At 40.6% G+C, this 21,394-nt stretch overlaps 1 protein-coding gene across 1 annotated transcript in view; it reads left to right on the top strand.

The window, feature by feature from the left end:
• The window catches only part of LOC138594764 (zeta-sarcoglycan), a 179,532-nt gene that overhangs the window by 102,040 nt on the left and 56,098 nt on the right, over positions 1-21,394 (top strand). Inside the window, exon 5 of the mRNA XM_069665980.1 lies at positions 20,695-20,817. Within this exon, the coding sequence (XP_069522081.1) occupies positions 20,695-20,817 (123 nt within the window). The remainder of the gene's footprint in view (positions 1-20,694; positions 20,818-21,394) is intronic.

Raw genomic sequence — 21,394 nt, 5'->3', positions numbered from 1 at the left:
TTCAAGCCGTACCCTTTCACCCGCCTAGGCGATGATGTCTCAGCATTAGAGGCAGCACACAGCGGGATGACGATCAGGAAACACAGAGTTGATGCTGATTCTGACTGGATGAACAAAATGGATATAAAATAACTAAAATAAATAAAAAATTCTCTATTAATTGTAAACATATTGTTTTCTTGTTTCTCTACTGGTGACTGGATTGTGCCGAAAAAATGACATATTTAAGTTTCTCACTGGTGTCTAAAACACTGTGTATTAGTAATCCACTTAAATGGCTTTAAGAAAGCAAAAATATAGAAACAGCTGTTTCCATGTAAAACTGTGCACTTGTACGACCACACAGCATCATATGAACAAGTGCTTAAACTCTCCGGCTCAATTACTGTTCTCTGTGTGTCCCCCACCCACGGCCTCTCTACCTGCGTGCGCCTCTTAGCAAAGCCTGCACTCATTACAGCCTGCGTGAGCGTGTGTTTACGTCCTGCCCGCCTTATTGACTTTTCATCTTACTGAGTGCATGCTGCTGATAATGAATGCTCTTTCTCCCCAAGCATGTAAGATGCTGGTTGCACTCATTACCCTCCAGTAAAAGAGCGTGCGCCTTTGTGTGTGCGAGTTTGAATCTGGGAAGTGTTTCTGACTCAGTTCCTGCCAGAAAAACAACCTCTTCAACTTTATAAGTGACTTTAAAAGACCTTTTTTTCCATCCTTTCTTTCTTCCTCTATTGTGTCATTTCTACCTTTAACTCCCCCTTTTTTAATCATGCATGCACCTCATCTCTTATTAAACCAATGAACTCCCCGCTGACCTTGTTACCTTCTCCTTAACTCGGGCTTACATTTATCACTTCATTATCTTTACCGTCGTACACTAATTATGTTCCCCTTTATCTAGGTGGAATCATTCACCTCCATTACGAGGCGTTGCGCTGATTTATCTCAAAACGTGGATTATCGGAGCAGCGAAATTAGGGGATTGAACAGCAAAGAGTAAAAGATGGTTAAAGATTTGTGTTGGGTGTTGTACTTTAGACTTCAATGGATGGATTTATGGATTTAGATCTGTAGAAATGTAAGCATGTATAGAACTTAAGCACATTTCATTTCCCAGAGACATGGCGTTGCTTTTGCAGCTACACAGTCGACTTAAATTGGCTTCTGATTAGCGTGCGGAGTGAGCGCTGGCAAAGCCTTGCATAAAATTCAATTGTTCCATTACACACAGTCTAATTATGAACCTACATCTTTGCAAATCCCCCTCTGAGAAACAAATGATGTACATAACAATCCACAGTGATCACATTTTCAGCTGGAGCGAGATCTTTCTGGCTTGATTTGGCTCGCTGAGACACACACAGACACTTTGTAATCTAATTTTATCTCCCTCCCTCATCCAATCAGCGAAGTTCAGACGGCACGTCTTCCTCATTTTAAACTGCCTCTCAATGATCAAATCAATGGCTTAATGAGACAATTAAAAATACATAGAGCTGAGCATTAACAAACTGGAATACACTTAGGGGGCCATCAAGGACCCAATAAAAGGCATGGATTTACTGCCGTTTTTGTCATTTGTCCTGATCATTGCACTTTAATTGCACAGAGACTAATTGTCTGCACACTGTTTTGGCGGCAATATGGCAAATATTGTTTTCAGCGCTTGTTCGTGTGTGTGGGTGCTTTTGCCGTAAGGAATGGACTTAATGGAGCGCACCAAATCATCCTTCTGCACCAGCGAACTATAGGCTGCGGCCTGCACGCTGGTGGTTGGACACAATAATAAAATGACAGATATGTAGTGCTTCAAGCATGAGAGAACTCTCTTTGCCTCTGGTATCGCAGGCAGATACAATGAAGTAGCTGTGGACGAGGTTGGGACGGGTTCTATCATAATAAGGAAGAATATTTCCTTTTCTTTTTTAAAAAAGCGGGTTAGAAATGAAACCACTTTACCGTCAAGTGTCAATCATTGGAAAAGCTCTAATTATATCGTACATGCTCTCCATTCCTCTCTTAACACTCTTGATTACTCAAGATACAAATATGGAGACAAATATGACAGAAGTGCAAATTAATTTTGAAGACTTCATGAAATAAAAGCTTCTAATAGTTTTTTTCTTCAGACTTGTCAGAGGCGTTGATACTTGTGTTATATTGGGAGAAGACGTGCTGTAGCAGCATCACATTACGGCCACTGGAAAGTGTTTTATGTGTTGATGAAGTTCCTCTTGAACACAACATTGTAAAAGCTACGAGATGATATTACTGTTTATGCGTCGGAGTTATACGACCGTGAACAATAACCATCTGCTTTTTTTCTGTGTTTAATAAAAGGACGTTAAAACATCAGAAAGATGCTGCTCGCTGACAAAAGTCAAGTAAGAAGCCTTCGCCTCCAGGCAACGTGGAGGACTTTATGTGTGTTTATGAGTGTGGGATGTTTATTGCAAGGGTAGCAGAAAATTGTTAGCCATAAAGCAACAATGCACAGTCAGTCTCCTGCTGTCCGGCTTCTCATCCGCACAAAATCATGTTGTCAGGAAGTAAGAAAAGTTGTTTTTAGTGGCATCATAATGCCTTCATTTTCAAATATGCAACCATCCATCCATCTATTATCTACAGTGCTTGTCCTGTGCAGGGGTGCGGGGGGCTGGAGCCCATCCCAGCTGTCATTGGGCGCAGAGATGTAAAGAGTACTGAAATATTCTATTCAGGTAGGAGTACTGTTACTTGACTGAAATTGTACTCACGTAAAAGTAAAAAGTAGCTCACTTAAAAAGCACTCAAAGTAAAAGTTACTCAATTACTTTCCCGCCCTCGTGTGTTACGACGTGTAACGAGACAGCCGTAGACCAGCGAGTCCCGTGTTCTGCGAGGTCAAACTACTGAAGAGAGCGATCTAACGGCTGCTCCTGGTTAAACAAAAAACCTCCTTCAGTCTTTGTCAAAGGTGGTGAGTCCTCTGAACTCTCTTCTGTCCCATTCATGGTTCACTCACGTCGGGCTCGGGAAGTTGCAGCCCAGCTCTCCTTCTTTGCTTTGCACTCAGTGAAAATCAACTGGCAACGCTGTTTTGATGCGATGCATGACACTTTGATCTGAATGGCCTGTTTTTGATGCGATGCATTTGAGTGGTGTTTTTCTCTTTAGCTTGCAATGTCCATAGATAAATATTTTACTCAGTATAGGATGGATGTAATTTGGATAGCAAATTACTTTACTTCATTGAAAACATACTTAAACTAATAAATGAGATAACAAAATGGCGATTGAGCCTATGGCCCACTGATGAAAGCCTTTGCATTTGCAGTAGATCATTAATATGGACTGGGTGTCTGGTGCGACATTCGCAGAAAAAAACACAAGCAGCGCCCAGTTAGTGACGCGTTTTCCAACACCCAGCAGTGGTTGGTCTGCCAGAGAGGGTAGGCGGAGCTTAGCGGCTGCTTTTCCGGTCTCTGCAAGTGTTGCGAGTAAACAGTAGTCTACTATGGCTGAACAAACAAAGAAAAGATTGTTGACTACAGATACAACTTCAAAAATGAGTGAAAATCCAAAGAGAAAGAAACTAATTCGATGCTCAGATGAAGGCAAACGCCTGGTTAAACAAGGAAGTGTACTCCCGGAATTACCGTATATCGCCATTAGGGGCGCCGAAGAGAACGAAACCTGAAACCTGAAATCTTCGAGATTGTCAGTTTAAGTAAAAGTAAAATGACTGACTTTGAAAAATATGTAAATAAAGGACTGACACAAAGACAAGCTTTCACACTCACATTCACACCTACAGGCTACCTACCAATGAACCTAACGAGCATGTCTTTGGACTGTGTAAGGAAGCCGGAGTACACTGAGGGAAACCATGCATGCACAGGGAGAATATGCAAACTCCACACAGAAAGGCCAACAACCGCATCACCATGCTACCAACAATCTGCAACCATCCAAGTCAAAACTACATGAACACGATCAAGAGGCCAATTGTGATATTATTAAGTATTTCCTTGAAGTCAAGCTTGATAACCAAAGAGAAGTTTTCAACCAATAATAATGCAAGCTGACAAAGTTTTCTTTGGGATACATTAATAATGAATAACACTTTATTTTTCTTCATTGTGCTGGTTAAAAACATAAATAATGCAGGGTACACCAGGGTCGAAGAATCCGCCACAAGGTCGAGCAATGACTCAGTTTTCCTCGAGGCATGTTTGGAAAGTTAACAATTATAAGTGTGCATTTTAAATAAAAGCAAAGGATGCCCGAGCTACATTCTGGACTTACATTTGAATTTGAAACCACTTCACCCCCTCAGGCTCTTCTGCCATGTTACCTTCCCATTTTAGGCACTAAAGCAATGCTGACATCCAGGAGGAACTTCAATAACGGCACTTTTTGGAATGTGTTGAATGAATCATTGTAATTGAAGAGTTGCAGAGAGATAAAAGAGTTCGAGGAACATTCGTGTAGTAAGTTAAGCCAGACTTCATCGCTGGGCGAAAACCATTTAAAGCGAGCATCAGGCTGCCTAAAAGCAGGTGCTGGAAGTTGGCACTATGCTTTTATTGCAGATGTAAAAGGTCAATTAATAAAGTGTGGCAGTTAAGGCTCACTAACTCATTTTTAAATGCGAGATTATTATCTCTTGCAGCCTGCTTTTGCCATGACTTCAGGATGTGAATGTAATTATGTTCACAGAGGCATGTAAGTCACGAGCAAGTCATAAAGATCAGAAACACCCAAGGCCACGAGTTCTTCAACTCTCGCAACACTAGGAACAACTTCACATTGTCTGCTGTGCATGTGAATTGGAAACTTGGTTCATTATTGGACACCTTTTTCCAAGGTCACATGATATAGTTTGACATGATGAGTCTGGGACCGAGGGCGGCCCAGAGGTTTGAAAAGCACATGTGACAGGGAAAGCGTGCGAGGAATGTTCATCACTGCTCCGAGTTTTTGTTCTGATCCCATGGAGAGACTTCCTGTCCCATGTGACACATGTCATAATGTGCAGAACGCGGCCTGCAAAATTGTAAGTTGGAAAGCAAATGTTTCATTTGCAATTTACAATTTACTTTTCGATATTGTTGCAAATAATGACAGGCAACAGTGACCACTGGCACCTTCTGAGTTGTTTTCGTCCAACTTACTCTGTAGGTTACTGTCTGATTCTTCCATCATATCTCCTGTTTATTCTTGTGTCTAAGAATTGTGTTACCTGAGTAAAACACATACCAGTGCGGTCACTACTAGAGCCTTAAGTTGGTGATTCATGTAATTTCACCAGTTTAGCAAATAAGGCTTTATTAACTGTAATCTAGCAGATAACACTTCAGGATGCTCTCCTTATTTATTATCAAAGTGGAAGTGGCAGTGTAGGTAAAGTTAAGGTAAAGCTAGCAAGAGACTGACGCAGGGGCGATACATTCGCTTTTTAAATAAGATTCTTATGGTAACTTCTTTGATGCTACTTGAGTTGTGTCTGCTGAATTAGTGTTTCTGTTTTTTTCTCCCAAATATATGGCAGAAGTTTCCGTGATGATAATAACCATTCATTTGTAACTTTAGTAAAACTTTATCAGAAAGGTTTTATTAAACCAGCAAGTTTAAGAAAACAACTGCAGCATCATTTCAATTTAAAAAATATGAATAAAGTGCCATTTAAATAATTTATGTAGATTTAAATATTAAATACATACATATACATACATTATCTATTTGTAGTTAGTTAATAGCTATATTGAATAGATTTACATTTTTCTTGTTTCTTACATTAGATGGCAGCTGGAGGAAATCTGCTGAGGAAAGGCACAATGTGGGCAAAACAATTTGAGTTGAGTTGATGTTCATTTGCAGATTATATTTTCTTTAATACTTAGTTTATTTATTTAGGTATTCATTACTCTTTGAGATTTCTGTTCTGTTCCAGATTTATGTTTTTATTTTGTTATTTTATTTGACATAGACTTTCAGTTCAACAGCTCGTGGGGTAGGGAGATATCGGCCGATTAATCGGCTTTTTCCTGCTACAAACTATCGTTATTATATCGGCCTTCAAAAATCCACTATCAGTTGATCTCTGGCCAGAATTATCTTCCTGCTTAGCCTTACCTTCAGCCTAGCAGGTTAGTGCTACAATAGAGCAATGTAATGCAACGTAGCCATAGCAGCCATTCATATTTGTGTTACTGTTAAGTACACAACTGTAAATTGCAGTCAACTTGAGAATGTTATTCATTCAGCTTCTGTCTAGTTAAGGAAGACATTTAATAATCTTTTCTTTCAGTCTTTCGAATGAGAAAAGTTTTCTTTCAAAACTTCTCAAAACGACGATAAGACTGGGGTGCCGATTAGCTCAGCAGTTAAATCAGGGTGGGATATGTAAATTAAGCAAGTAAACATTTTGTCCTCGAAGTTGATGTGTTGGAAGTAGGGAAAACGGGCAAGTGTGAAGATGTAATGGTCAAATTATGATGGCTAGATAACTGGGTCAGAGGATCTGCAAAAATGCAGCTCTTGTCGGGTGTTCCCGCTCTGCAGTGGTCAGTACCTGCCAAGAGCGGTCCAAGGAAGGAAAAACAACAGGGTCATGGGTGGCCAAGGCTCATTGATGCAGGTTGGGAGTGCAGGTTGCAGAGATGGTTCAGGAATGGTTTGAGGAACACACCGACGAGTTCAAGGTGTTGACTTGGCCTCCAAATTCCCCAGATATCAATCCAATCGAGCATCTGTGGGATGTGCTGGACAAATAAGTCTGATCCATGGAGGCCCCACCTCGCAACGGATCTGCTGCTAACTTCTTGGTGCCAGATACCTCAGCACACCTTCAGAGGTCTGGTGGAGTCCATGCCTAGACGGGTCAGGGCTCTTTTGGGGTCAAAAGGGGTCCGACACAATATTAGGCAGGTGATCATAATGTTATGGCTGATCGGTACGTAGTGATCGCTCTGCTGAACATCATCGTCTGGATAAAGAAATAATATATCAGCAAGAAAAGAAAGACAACAGATTGATTGAAAAATGATGCGTTGGATGGACAACCAGACTGAATCATGATTGAATCATATCAACTATTCCATTTAGATTTCCTTTTAATGAAACTCTTCAGCTGAGTCTAAGGGGAGAGGGGATAGTTCGATGAAATTGAGTAAATAAGAGGATAATAAGACCATTAGTTGTGTTTTTGTTGACAGAACTTACATTTGGCTCTAAATTTGACAGAAATATGCAGGGCTGCGTGGCACAACCTTTGGCTGTCTTTTCATCTGCACCTTCCACCGTTTCATCTTCCCTCCATCCCACGGCCGTGACTCCAGAGATCCGGTTGATTAATGAAGATGACAAACGGCACTCATTTATCTCTCCCTCCGTCTCTTTCTCCCCTCCCTTACTTATATTAATGACTGTAATCAACTCTAAATAAATAATTTGTGTCCCTCAGTGCATGAATCTCAGCCTCCCACCTGTGGCAAACCCAAAAGTTGAATTAAAAAGTGCTTTGCGGTGCAGTTTCCCTCGATCTCCCTCTCCCCCCTCTCACATATTTTTTCCTAATTTATCTTTGTGTGTTTCTTTGGAGAGACACCTTGAAGAGATTAAAGGTGTGCTGTGGCGTAGCAGAGGGCTTGTCTCTCTCTCTCTTTGACGGCTAGAAACACAACAATGCGGTGACCAACTTGTTTCCTGCTGTTGCATCATGGCCATGCAGCATGCTGTTTACTTTCAAAGGGCCAAATAATACAGTGACTTTCTCCTTTGCCCCCTTCTCTCCCTCGTTTATTCTCTCTCTCCTTGAACAGTGATGTGGAGCATTTATCTCTCAGATAAGTTTCAAGTCACTTTGCACCAATTTAACTCTTAACTGTGTGTTTGTACTCCTTGTGCTTGAGGAAGGAGGTCGGCTGGGGTTTGGATGAGAACTAAGGGCCATTCTACTCTTAGTGTTTGCTGTCATTGTTGAAGCTGAAGTTTGTGATGCTCTTGTATTTCACTGCATTATATTAATGTCAATGCCCAAACACAAGGTGGATAGAGTAACACAAACAACTCTCAGTATCATGCAATTCAATTCCCCACAACTAACTACAGCCTGAATCAACAGCTGTCAGGTTCATTAAGACAGAACTTAGTGCAGGGCTGCTGTACTGTACTGTCACTATCTGGAGAAGTCAGTGTGTGTATGATCAAAGTCTAAACATTCAACAAATGATAGTGTGAAAATGTGTACATATATTTACCTCAGCATATCTAGCATACAACAGTTAGGTCCACCCAAGTAATCCGATTGGATAATAGGCATTCCATGAGTCCGCCTCAGCCAGGTGTTCTGAATACTGTTAATTAACGTTACAGCAGACCGTGTGTGTCGACATTAATCAAGCTGGTACCTCTGACTCACGCAGCAGACTCTTCTTTCACTGGTATGAACTAGTGTGCATGGTAAATTAAACATACAGGTGAATGTAGGTGATAAAAAACAGCTGATCTGCGGTCACCTGCAGACACAGAGTGCAGGAGAATGTTTGGGTTGCCTGGCAACAAAAGTCCAGTTTCAGTGAAGTTGTGGAACTAGTTGAGCTGGTGGAGAAAAAAAAGTAATCTGTTGTTGATTGTTACTTTTTTGCTGCTTGTGTAACTGTTGTATAAAGGCAATAAAAAAATGTTGTGCTGAATATCAGCACAGCTGTGATTATCTTTGACCGAATAACGGCAGTTCTGATATTCAGTACGTCACGACCTTGAGTGTGATATTAAATTAAACACAAGTAAGGTCATCTTATAGTGAAATTCCTAAAGAAAAAACAGGCCAATGTCAATGTGTCATTTATAGAAAGGATATTTTTAGACAATATTCAACTAAATAGCAGAAACTGCAGTGTGGCTCATGGAGAGACCTGTAGTGTATAAAACCCGTCCCAGAGACCCATGACAAATACAGGTGTGGAATACAGCAGGGCTGCCTTATAGTATTTGCACGATTATGCATGTTTTGTCTGCATTATGGAAGATTATAGGTTCACTATTACCAATAATCAATAATATTGTATAGTCTACTTTTAATTGTGGTGTATGAGCTACCTTTTCTTAACACCTTTGAGTAGCTTTTTTAGTAATATGTGATGATCTTTTTCATGTAAACAACAAATGAATATCCTTGTTGTAATGAACCAGCCAGGCCTCAGTATTTGTATCCCACACAGTTTTGTCACAACTATACTTCAGATGCCTTCACTGTCTCTTCAGCTGGTGGGATTAAACTGAAAAAGCCTGTGTTGGACGTTTAGGGAAATGATGAGTTGGGCCAAACTAGTATTAACACATCTCCTGTGCAGAGTAAGTAAAAGTCCAAAAAAGAGGAGAGATTACATCATAAAATAACTTTTATATCTGTACGTGCCATACCAAATGTTTGGGTTTGGATGCCGTGCTTCTTCACACTGATAAAGAGATAATTTTTAATTGGTTGCGATGGCTGGCTGTTAAATTTGAGCAGATTCCTGGCGCTATATTTCTGGCTGAAAACCACAAGGACTCTCATGCTAACATGGAACCAAACGCTCCCAATCATCCGCTCAGTGGGAAAGAAGCGTTATTATTTCCAGTAAAATGACAGAGAAGCATTTAACTCAACACTTGATTAAATATTTCGACACATGTGCGACGCGTTGCGTAATTCGGTTTGCACAAATCCCCCCTTAGGAACATTTTTCCCTCGCAGAACACACAAAAGAGCCCACTGGGCTTCTGAATATTCATTAAATTTGACATTCTAGACAGAGAGGGAACTGACAAGCATATCAGGCTGACTCACTCAACAGAATGCTCATCTTAATCCACCGATAAGCCTCGCCGTGTTTGAATAATTAATCAGGAAGTTTAGTGAGTGAAATCCAAGCAATGCCAACATCTTTTACCTGACGTGAAAAGTTACTTTGCTTTGTCTGGACGTCTTAAGTGCGTGATATATTCTGATATAAAACCAGATTACAAACTGTCCATGTGGCGCATTGCACTCACTATCTATGTTAAGCACTCTAAAATAAAATAACATGTAAGAAGGACAGAGCTTGGTCTCTTGTTCAAGTCCCTCACTGTTTCTTTCCGCAGTATTGTAGTTGCTGTTTGTTCTGGTTCTTTTCTCTCTATTTTACATGATAATAAAGAAATAGAGACGCATACATGAGGAACAAACCTTCCCTGTGGTCGGTGGTTGTATGTTTGCATGTGCATGTCGGAGCAGCCAAGCGGAGGCCTCACACCAACATTATCTGCATATGTGAGAGGGGTCTGTGTCTCAGCAGTCTGGCGGCTCTTCCACTCATCAGAATATCGGCTGTTCGATTCCCTGCTCCTCCAGTCCGCGTTAAGTGTGCTTCGTAGAGATACTGAACCCCAAATGAGCTCCTTAAGGCATCGGAGTGTGATTGTGTGTAAATGTTGAGTTGTTGATGGGCAGCTTAGCGGCCTCTACCATCAGTGTATGAAAGTGTGTGTGAATGGATTAATATAAAATGTACTGTAAAGTGCTTTGAGGGGTTAGAAGGCTATGGGAGCTGTATCAACACAGTCCTTACTAAATGACATGTATATGCACCCGAGTGAGAGTTATAACAGTCAGCAAAGTTTCTTTTCAGGGAAACAGACACAGATTCGTGCCTGAAGTCTTTCACTGTCTGGTCTGGTTGATTTAGTGAAAGGAAACTTTTTTGGTGTGTGTGTGTGTGTGTGCATGTCAGAAAGAGAGAAGTTTGCGCAGGCTTGTGTATCTCCAGCTGTTGTTGTGTGTGTTTGTGAGCTACAGTAGGACTGTGTGGGCACAGACAGTTGCATTCCTGGATGCTGCAGCACAGCGTCTGTCAAACGGGCTGATGAACTCATGCCTGAAGCGCTCGATACATGATGCCATCCTCCTCTCAGAAGCACACAAACACACGCGCACACAGAATTGTGCATATACAGAAAATAGTTATACTATGACTTATGTACTTTTCTATTTATAGTTACACTTGGTCAACAACACTACATGGTCAGTTTGTTTTGCATGTTGGTATTACCTCAATATGTCCTATGTGTGTGGTTTTTATACAGTACAAGCCATGCACACATTTCTTCCACACCTACACGCATGCTTTTATATGTTGCTCATATGTTTTGCATTTTTATGTGAAAAAAAACCAAGCTAAACACACATATCAAAAGCTTAATTCTTCATAGCTTTCATATCAGCAGTTCATAATTTGCATGTATAATAAACACAGCTCCAGAAAGAATTAAGAGACGACTAATTACCTTGAATCAGCATCTCTCCCTACATGTCCTAACCAGCCCTTTCCAGATCTGAACCCCATTGAAAACCTCCTGAGTGTGATCAAGAGTAAGATGGATGGTCACAAGCCATTGTTAGCCTAACATCACCCAACAGCAATGTGAAAAGCTGTAATTAAAAACCAGATGATTCCACCAAATATTGATTACTGAACGCTTCCTAAGTTAAAACATTTATATTCTGTTGTTTCAACATTAACATTAACTTGTTTTCTTTGCATTAATCGAGGTCTGAAATACATCTTTTGGTTATCTTAATCAGTTGCCATTTTCATCAAATAACAGAGCTAAATGAGAATATGTAAGTACCAGAGAAAAACATATTTTTGCAGTTAGGGTCTGTTAATTTTAAATCTTAATTTCTTCCAGAGTTGTACATTTGGACAAATATTTATTTTTGCTCATTTATATAAAACAACAGCACACCAACAGAGGACGATCTGTAAATCTAAGAAGTACATATTTTCTCCAATTTAGTCATTAAAGTGCTAATCTCAAAGATCTCAGTTTTGTTCTCTTTGGCGCTTAGAGTCGCCACAGACACCCAGTCCATAATAATACTATATACTGCAAATGCAAAGGCTTTCATCAGTGGGCCATTGTGTTACCTCATTCGGTGACAGATAGTGACTTAACAGACATTTATTTAAATGAATATCTTTGAGATTATCACTTTAAATCAGGGGTACTCAATTAAACTTGAAAGAGGTCCAGTTAGAGATTTTTTTTTCTCAGGCCAAGGTCCGGAACATCGTAATGTCTGACCTGCGTTATGATTCAGTACCATACAGTTATACAGAACGTCTGTCAAAGCAAATAGAGAAAATACAATCAGGCTAAGTAGTTTTTACAACAACGCTAATAACTTTTACACAGAGCTGTCATAATTTAACAATAATATTAATGAATAGTTCAATATTGATAAGGAAATATAGTGTGTTTTTGTTTGTTGGGGGGGCGGGGGTCTCCCCCAGGAAGTTTTGAGAGTCAAAACCTTTATTTCCTGTATTTTTGGTTTATTTTATGCCCCAGTTTGTGATGGAAGTGTCTTTATTTGTAAATGAAAACAAATAATATCATGTCTGGTACTACTGGTATTATAATGTTGTCTGTGCAGAAATCAAATGAAAGAGAGAGACAGCTTTACCTCTTCACTTAAGCTGCTATCTCTCTGCCTCCTGACAGAATATCAAAATTTGACCATAACAGGAGGATTCACTTTATATTTTATTGTATGTTTGCCAAATCCTATTATATGTTTTGCCAAAATGCAGTTGCATTAGACTTTTCCCATGATAAGTCATAGTGAGTTTTAAAAGAGGCAATGACTATGAAATGAAGAATATTTAAACGCACTGCACACTGACGGACTGCTGGAGAGAGCGAGAGCGAGGGGGAGAGAGAGAGAGGGCACATACCGGTACATAAAAGAGCAGAACTGCGGAAATAAGAAGAAAACTAGTCATGATGATGAAGCCTGATGTAGCTCTGTGTAACTCTCAGGTTTATCAATGAAGTGTTTGAACTAAACTGCAGCCTGGAGTCTCTGTTAACAGAGACAAACGAAGTGACAGTGTCAGACAATGTCCGCGTTTACTGATCGCCACGGTCACGGAACATATACGAGTCTGTCCAGTCTTTAAAGCTCTGTTTTCTCTACTGCTCTCATTTTAGAGCACGCCATGTCTACTTTTCCCTAACTCACTTATTTTCTCCCAATGTGTCTCTGTAACTCTCCTGTTGGCTGGCTCTTCAGTCTGTATCTGTATTCTCACACACCCACTGGGTCAGTCGCGATGTTAATGACAGATTTGATTGCTGAGTAGCGTCACGTGTGATGATTTACAACAAATTCATTGGTCTGCGAGTTTCTTGGACCCCCAAATCACTACCGCAAAGACAAAAAAACTGCGCAGGTTAAAATAGATGCGCTTGTCAAAACTGTAAATAGGTCTGGGTCCGGAGACGACGGCAGTTGGGTCCAGATCCGTACCACAGTCCGCCGTTTGGGGACCGCTGCTTTAAATCATTTGTATTTTTCAACGTTGTAAAAACATACAAGTCTGTTCTGAGGCTGCCTTCACCCTGTAGTTATCCCCACATTGTAGCAGTTTGACGTATGAAAGCAGACTCAAGGGCTTTTTACACTGCCAGTTCAAGGTGGGATTATTACGCCTCTCTTATGTTCCATCTTCTTTGTAGAACGCACGGAGGCTGAATGGTGGGGTGATGTCGTTAGGCCTTCGAGCCGACATCGGAGGTAGTAACGGAGGTAGTAACAGAGGCGTAACAGAGGTGAAACGCCATCTGTGTAAACTGCAGAGCTGGCATGGCGGAATAGGGCCATGTGTGTGTATTTGAAGCATGCACAGTTTGTTTACACCTCAAGCACGTTTTGCTGCTGCAACACGATGTTAAAACACACGCTGGGGCGGCTTTACGCTGGCGTTGCTTAGTCCAATGTAAAATGACAAAGGTGGCATGAGGACGGAGCTTCGTACGGCGCTGAGGCGGAACCGCAGTGTAAAAAAGGGTTCATACATTGATCTTCATGAAGTAGAGCAGTGCCAAATGTAGCCCCTACAATGTATTATCACTTTAAGGCAATATCTATTATGTCACAGGCAGACATTTTTTTAAGAGATAAAGTTCTAAAGATGCCCTTGCACCTTCTTTAATTGGACAAATCTTTTCAGCCAACTGTTATGGCTCATGTTGCAGAAAGTACATTTTGCTGAGAAGTCCCTCCATGTAGCTGTTGAATGAGCTCTGCCTTCAGATCCCAACTTTACTTCAATTCATAAAGAAGAAAAGTGATTCAGTCGATGGTCAGATCCAGCCAAGCCTTACAAGCAGCCAAAACATCTTAAAAACAGTCATAAAATCCACAACAACCAGTGCGAGGACACTAAAGTTTGAGTTATGTAACTTCATCTTCTACTTAAAAGCTCTAATGCTACATTTAGCATATTGCCAGAATTTTGACCCGAGGAAAACTATAGAGTGATTAAAGTAAGAGAAAATATGATGGACTGTCTCTTTATAGCCAAAGGACAAATACTGCTGAATTTAAGAAGTGTTTCTCTCCGGGAGAAAATACTCAGTCCTCTATGCTCCAGCAATGTATGCAAAGACTGTTGAAGAGCAAACACAAACATGTAGGGAACACATATTAACATGTGTGTCACATCCTGTTCCTACGCTCCTGTGATGTCTAATCTCCAGGAGAGCGAGGGAGGGACACCGAGGGAGAGGAAGGTGAGGATGGCGAGGAGGCATAATCACAAAGCTCATTGAAGCCGACTTTAATTAAAAATTCATCTTGACCTGTTTGGGAAAATCAACCATGCATGCAGTGTTTACTTGGCTTAGCCACACTCCTCATTGTACCTTTCCCCCAATCCCTTTACATTGTCTCTTTGCATCATATCCCATCATTGCTTGAGGGCCTCATTTAAAGGCTTGAATTAAAATCCAGGATAGCAAAGCCATATAACTTTATTATGGCCCCGATGCTTGAATGCAGTAAAATAACTTACACAGGGAGCATTTTAAAGTCTGCTCGTTAATTACAGGATACAAATTGGAGAACTCGGAATCAAGTCGAAAGTTAAATTAATTCTTTCTTTTCTTTTCTTTTTTTTTACATTATTCAGAACCAGAGTTGCGAGAACAAGAGAATGGCCTCTCTAACAGAAGCAGAGCTAATTGAAAACCATGATGAAAGGGAGCTTTAACTGCATAAAAGTGACGGTTAGGGGCAGACTAGTGAAATAAATAGTGCTACTGGTTTGTAACAGATTAGAGAAATGGATTCCAAGCACTTCCTCCAGCCTCGACATCCAAAACTTTCCGTTACAGTACAAGACTGCCTTTGGCCAAACCCCTCAAATTATCTATTAACATCAAGCAGACACAGAGCAGCATTGGTGTTCATTTGGAGTCTGTCTGATGAAGTATTCACTCTAGTTATAGCTCTGTTTTGGTCTCCTCCAACTGAACGAAATCAGTGGCTTTTAAGCTGCTAAATGCACCAATGGGAGTCGGGAGTTGGTTCACTGTTGGTTGATCACTGCGTGCAATATCTTTTGCATTGTACAAAGTCACCTGATGGCTGGATGGATGGATGATTTGAATCATAAAAGTTAAGGACAGGACACAAAAATCATGTTTTCATTGGAGGCTGATTCATAATTTCTCAAGTGATTGACCTACATTAACAAATGTCCTTTTAGCTTCTCTGCTCTCTGAGATGGGCCACTTCAACAAAGAGGGGTTTCTCCCACAGCTACAGGAAGTTCACGGCAAATGGGAGAAACACTAAGACGGTCAATTGATCAATGATGGATGCTTTGGTCCTTAGTGCCCTCTAGTTCTGTATGACTAAGAAGTACGGATAGAGACTTTAAAATCACAACCATCACATGAAAATTCATAAGCAAAGTAAAATGTTTATAATTATACATATTTCCATTTCTTTTCAAACGTATCAAAGAACAACAAACCTTTGGAGACAGTAGTTTTCATTCTGTTTGAAAAGTTTGAAAGTGTTTTTTTTTTTTACACAAAAAGGATCTTACTCTTTAAAAAAAGGACGATTTTTGTAGGGATCATTTCCGTAATGTTGTCGGACACCTGGAGTAACAATCTGAGCCTGTCAGTGTTAAAAAGAAGCACTTTTAGTGGACGTGCAATGATCGGGCTCATTTGCCCCAGGGGATTATGTTGCAGCAGTATCGCGGCTACGCCGGAGGACATCTACTGGAAAGATTCCAAAAGTTTTTGTTCCTTTGAGTCATATCGACACCCAAATTTGTAAAAATAGAGCCCAGATTTAAAAATACCAAACTTCTCCTTTAAGACATGACTTATTTCTTCAGACCAAAGCAGTTTTGAGAGTACTTCTGGATTGAACTTTTTATTAAATGACCAAAATATAAAGTTGCATGACTTCTCCTGTGCTGTAGCTCAGAAGACATTTTATGAGTTTCGTCCCCCAGTACCTCCGTTCATCAGTGAACATTTTTAAAAGCTTCATTATAACTGAAGGATGGTGCTGAGGGAGGCACTTGTGACAAGCGAGGAGATCCTGTCAGGAAGTGATTATTTAAATCAGTGCATCAATTAACACGTCTGCTTAACGAGGAGTCCTGTTGTTATTGGTGACAGCAGAAGCACTTTGCTGTTATCAGTGGGAAAGACGTTTTGCAGGGGAAATTAATTGACCAAAAGCACTTCATTTACAAAGAATTAGTGTTAGCTGCCGAGATCGCTAACAAGACGAACCAAAAAGATCAGACAGTTATTACTGGACAGAAATCTCTTCATGTTGTTGACAACTAAATGTGCGAAGTGTGTACAATGACGGGAGACATTTAACACAATGTCGTAAATACGATCAGGTTTGAGAGATATTCGATGCTTTTTATACTTTATTCTCCTCACTGTTCGTCAGTGTCAGAACAAACGCTTCACAAGTGACTACAGCTATAATAAGACTCTTTATGTGATGATGTCTGCTGTTTGGAGGATTACAGACTGACACATCAATTAGAAATAAAACTTGAAAGACGGATTGCAGCGTAAAATAATAATAAGGTGAAAAAACATAAAGTCTTTCACTTCAACACAGCATCACGGTTTATTAGTCTAACTGCTCAGCAGAGATGTTTCTGCCAGCCATCGCTCCGCTCTCTGTCGGTGCTTTTCTCTAAGCGATAACGTACACTGTTGTTTTAATTAAGTGTGAAAAGCTTTTAGAAAAGTACATTACACAATACAGGCCTCGTGTAGAAGAACTACACTGAGTCATTATACTAAAGCTAAAGACCAGATCAAAGATCATTTTTCAAACCTTTGCATTTGAGGAAAGTCTGATTGTGAGTGGAGCATTAATCAGCAGCAGCTGTCTCCTATCTAAAACTAGGCAATTATTGTAAGCAGTCTCACGTTGTCTTCTATTAGCTGTTAGTCTGAGTCCTCTGCAGTATGTCTGAAATGCATGGCACACAAGAATGTTTGTTAAGGCCTCTGGAAACCCAAATTCGCAATAGCCTTTTTAATTATATAATTTAGGGTTCATGTAGATTGTAGTAAGCATTCACAAAGTAAAAGGTAAAATGTAGTAGAGATAATTTTCAGTCCAAAACTGAAATATTGTCATGTATTTATTGATATAGTTACTGATATTGGGATTTGATTGGTCGTGATTATGGTCAGGAACAAGTCACATAGGGGCTGTTCGGCTGTTTGCACACAGCCTTAGCCTCGTCCGGCAGGGGGGAGTTTAGCTCTGTAATAATGTAGCACGAGCTAAAGCTTCAGAGCTATCTTTAAGCACCGCGTTCCTAGCTGTGAAACACATCTTAGCTAATGTTGCTTGTGTATGTTAACTGCAAAATATTATAAGGATAGCAAAGCCTTTAGTATCTCACATTTCAGTTACAACTTGAAAAATTTTTTTTCGGTCCATCTGCTTGTGACTCAGATGACTGAAAAATGATGTTTATAGCTGCAAAACGCTAATTGTCACATGCTCCATTTTAATGTGCAGAGCCAGGGAGATGTCGATCAAAGATCTGCCACACGCACACAAGATCTTAGTTAACGGTCTCACAGTAAAATGAGATGTCTTTAAACTCGGTTTTCTGTTTGTTATGATGAATGTTTTCACTCAGATTTGTGTGGATTCTTCATGAGACTCTAGGTTTGAGAATATGTGTGCAGTTTTGCTCTGTAACACATTTCCAATAGTTGTCTTTACCGTTGAAGCTCTCTATCTCCTGCCTTTACAGAACCTTTTGTATACCCTAACAGAAAAGACCAGAAGAAAAAAAGTCTGTGAATAAAACACAGATCCATGGAAACATGCTGACCTGCACCTGTGTTGGAAATCTGCACCACCAGCGGTATTATAAGACAAGAGCTGAAAAGCTCAAAGAACCAGATATCAGAGACACCAACTAGCACAGCACACCTCCAATTTAAACCAGCTTCACTTCCTCTTTATCTCCCTTTCCAAAATTCAAACCCCCATTTTTCCTTCTTTCACTCACACCATCTCTTACTATCCCTGCCCCCACCATCCCTCTGAAGTCTCTGCAAACATTTGTAACACACGCGCGCGCACACCTCGCTTTAGGGTGGCCTTTAACAACACAAATCTCAATTGCTTTTTCACACAGTCCACTGAGGATTGAGAGGCTTAAGGAGGGAGAGATGGACGGGATAAAGACAGCGAGACAGAGATGAGAAAAGGAACTTAATCCCAGATTGATGGCTGCTAATAAAGTTTGATTATTACTGACAAGGCACTCTGGGTTTCTAATTGACACTTGTAATAGCCTGGGAGCAGAGACAGTGAAGGAAGTGGGGAGGGAGAGAGAGAATTGTCTTTAGGCTTAGCGTCGTTTGCGTAGCAGCACAGTCCAAATCACAAATAAAGGAAAACATGGATGGACAAATTAAACAAAGGTCAAACTGCGAGCCTGACCTGTGTTGGTAACTAAGATTTATTAACTTTTCAGACCTCTTTTTGACACGTTTTGGTTTTAGCACCGTAGAACTTTAAGTGGCCTTGAATGATAAAACATTTCTCCATATTATATTGCGGTAGACAACTTTAAATTGTCTACTGCATGCATGGTCATTGGCAGTAGCGTAACATAACTGTGATGGGCCCTAGTGCAAATACTTCTTCAACCACTTCAAACCAGCCAATGATCAGAACCATGGACAGCAGCCGTAGCCACACATTTATCCACGCTAATCAAAGAGCCTGCCTCAAACCACCACAGCCTGATTCCTTTAAACTACAAAACATCCCAAATAGCTTTGGACATTCATTCCATCCCACTCCATAACAAAGACAAACCTGTACTCACCTATTACAAGTTTATCCTGTGGGCCTTGCGCTCAGCAAAGTCTGTGACAATAGTGTTTAAGTCCAATAATAAAGTGGCAGTAGTGAATGTACGTTGTGGGCTCCCCTAAGTGTACATTTTGCCCCAATGTATTTGATAAAGTGGCAGCCATGGACCTTCGTCATGGGCCCCGCTAAGTGCTTGGGCCCCGGTGCATTGCACTGGCCGCACCGCCAACAATTACGTCAATGGTCATGGGTCTGTACATGAAGTCTAACATGTTGGCGGTGCTGTTTGTCACGTCGGCCAAGAAATATAATCTTGTGTTCCACGTCTTCAGTGTTTTGGTTTATTTCAGTTGCAAACATCGAGAGAGAAAATTCGGAAAATGAAAAAGAAATCGCATCAGCTCAAACCGTCCATTCCCTCCTCATTTTGTGGCACCAACACGATGTTTCCTGCAAAGCATCGACATAACTGTAAAATGAATGATTTCAACTGTGGTTCTGGAGGAAATGTAACCTTAATGTGTTCGTAACAGTGAGCATCTCTCGCGGTGTGCATGCAATTATTCTGAAGAGAACTGATTTCATTCAGCTTTTCTTTTAGAAGGAGGGGATACACTGATTCCCCTCCCTTTTTCACTTTATGTCCACATTACTTCAATGTCTGTGTATTCTACTTCCTTGAATGATAATTCAACACGAGGTAGAAGCTGTCATTGGTGCACAACATTGTCTTCAACATGATATGAATTAGCTTTGTGACACCCCACATTCCTCTCTAAAGGGTACTTTCTTTCCTCAAGGTAAGGTCATGACGGAAGATGTAATTTAAGGTGAAAGTTAGTTATAATTCTATTACTAACACGGGAACTGTATAATTTCCAATCACAAGGCAGTCTGTCCAGACGTAGATTTAAGTTTCAGAGCTGCATAGCTTCTTCTTGGTGTTGTATGTTAATGTTTTAAGCTCTTTCTTCTGACATGTATGCTGTAACTCCAGTGCAACAGTGGGTACTTAAGCACTGAAAAATACACTTAATACTTAGCTTAGTACTTAATACTAACTATACACACTTAGCAATATTTCTCCCCAGAAACATTCATCTTTTTACTTTGGATAATCCACACAGCACACTGTCATCACTTTTCATTTTGAATGTTTCTACAGTTTAAGAATTGTTGGATCACAGCTTGTTCTGTGGATTATGTAGACTTAGTGAGGCTTTGTTCCAAAATTCACTTTTTATATGTTCCTACTGACTACAGACTGCTCAGATCCTGTTATTTGGCCAAATATCTGTCCTGATGTTGCACTGTGTGACGGAAGATGCCTGAGGTTCAGAGTTCAAATGCCTCTGTGGTGGTTCAAGCTAAACGTTCATGCGCTGATGCTTCTGCAAGGAGCTGTTCGATAAAAGCATCTACCACATGGTGCATTTTGTGACTGTTCCTCTGACACACATTTTAACCCTGCGCTTCTCTTTCTCTTACTGTTGCAGGTTCAGAAATGGTGGAGGCCCAGTGTCAGAGGTTTGAGGTGAGGAGTACAGACGGAGAGAGAGTTCTGTTCTCTGCAGATGAAGAGGAGATCAGCATTGGCACCGAGAAGCTACGAGTCACAGGTAGGGATACGGGTAAAGACTGCAACACATATTTCACTTTAACACGGCTTTTTCAAAGCACAGATTCTGTAAAGGTTTCCTGTGGAGGTTTTGACCTCTGGTCATGCTGTGTGCACAGGGGTGACAAAGTACATTGTCCTGCCAATGTTGCACACTGATACAGCGATACACAGGTGCTGCTTACACGGCAGGATGTGCAGCAATGGGGCACCAAAGGCAGAAAGAAAAGGACTCCAAGAAAGTAAACATGGATGTATATGCAGAATTGGAAAAATGCCCCGAATGATACATTTTGAGGAAGGGAAGGCATTCATCACATCTGTTAGAGCTCAATGTTACACTGAAGGGTGTTTAGTAGGGGTGGGACAAAATATCGATACAGCAATATATCGTCGTCCTGAGTCGCACAATACATTTATCGATAGGCTGGCGTTAAATATTGATACTATTGATACAAATATGTAGCGCTCTGAACAGATTTCCCTGCGATTTTGACTCCCCGCGTCACAACTTCAGGACTCCTCGCGGCGGTGCTAATGACATGAATGAGTGCAGGATAAAAGAAGAAGACAGCGGG

This window comes from Semicossyphus pulcher, unplaced genomic scaffold (genome assembly GCF_022749685.1).
Source record: "Semicossyphus pulcher isolate SPU_LCO1_2020_fin unplaced genomic scaffold, fSemPul1.0.p SCAF_17, whole genome shotgun sequence".
Lineage (NCBI taxonomy): Eukaryota > Metazoa > Chordata > Actinopteri > Labriformes > Labridae > Semicossyphus > Semicossyphus pulcher.
Note: the sequence above shows the minus strand (reverse complement) of the source record. Positions and strands in the feature narration are given on the sequence as shown.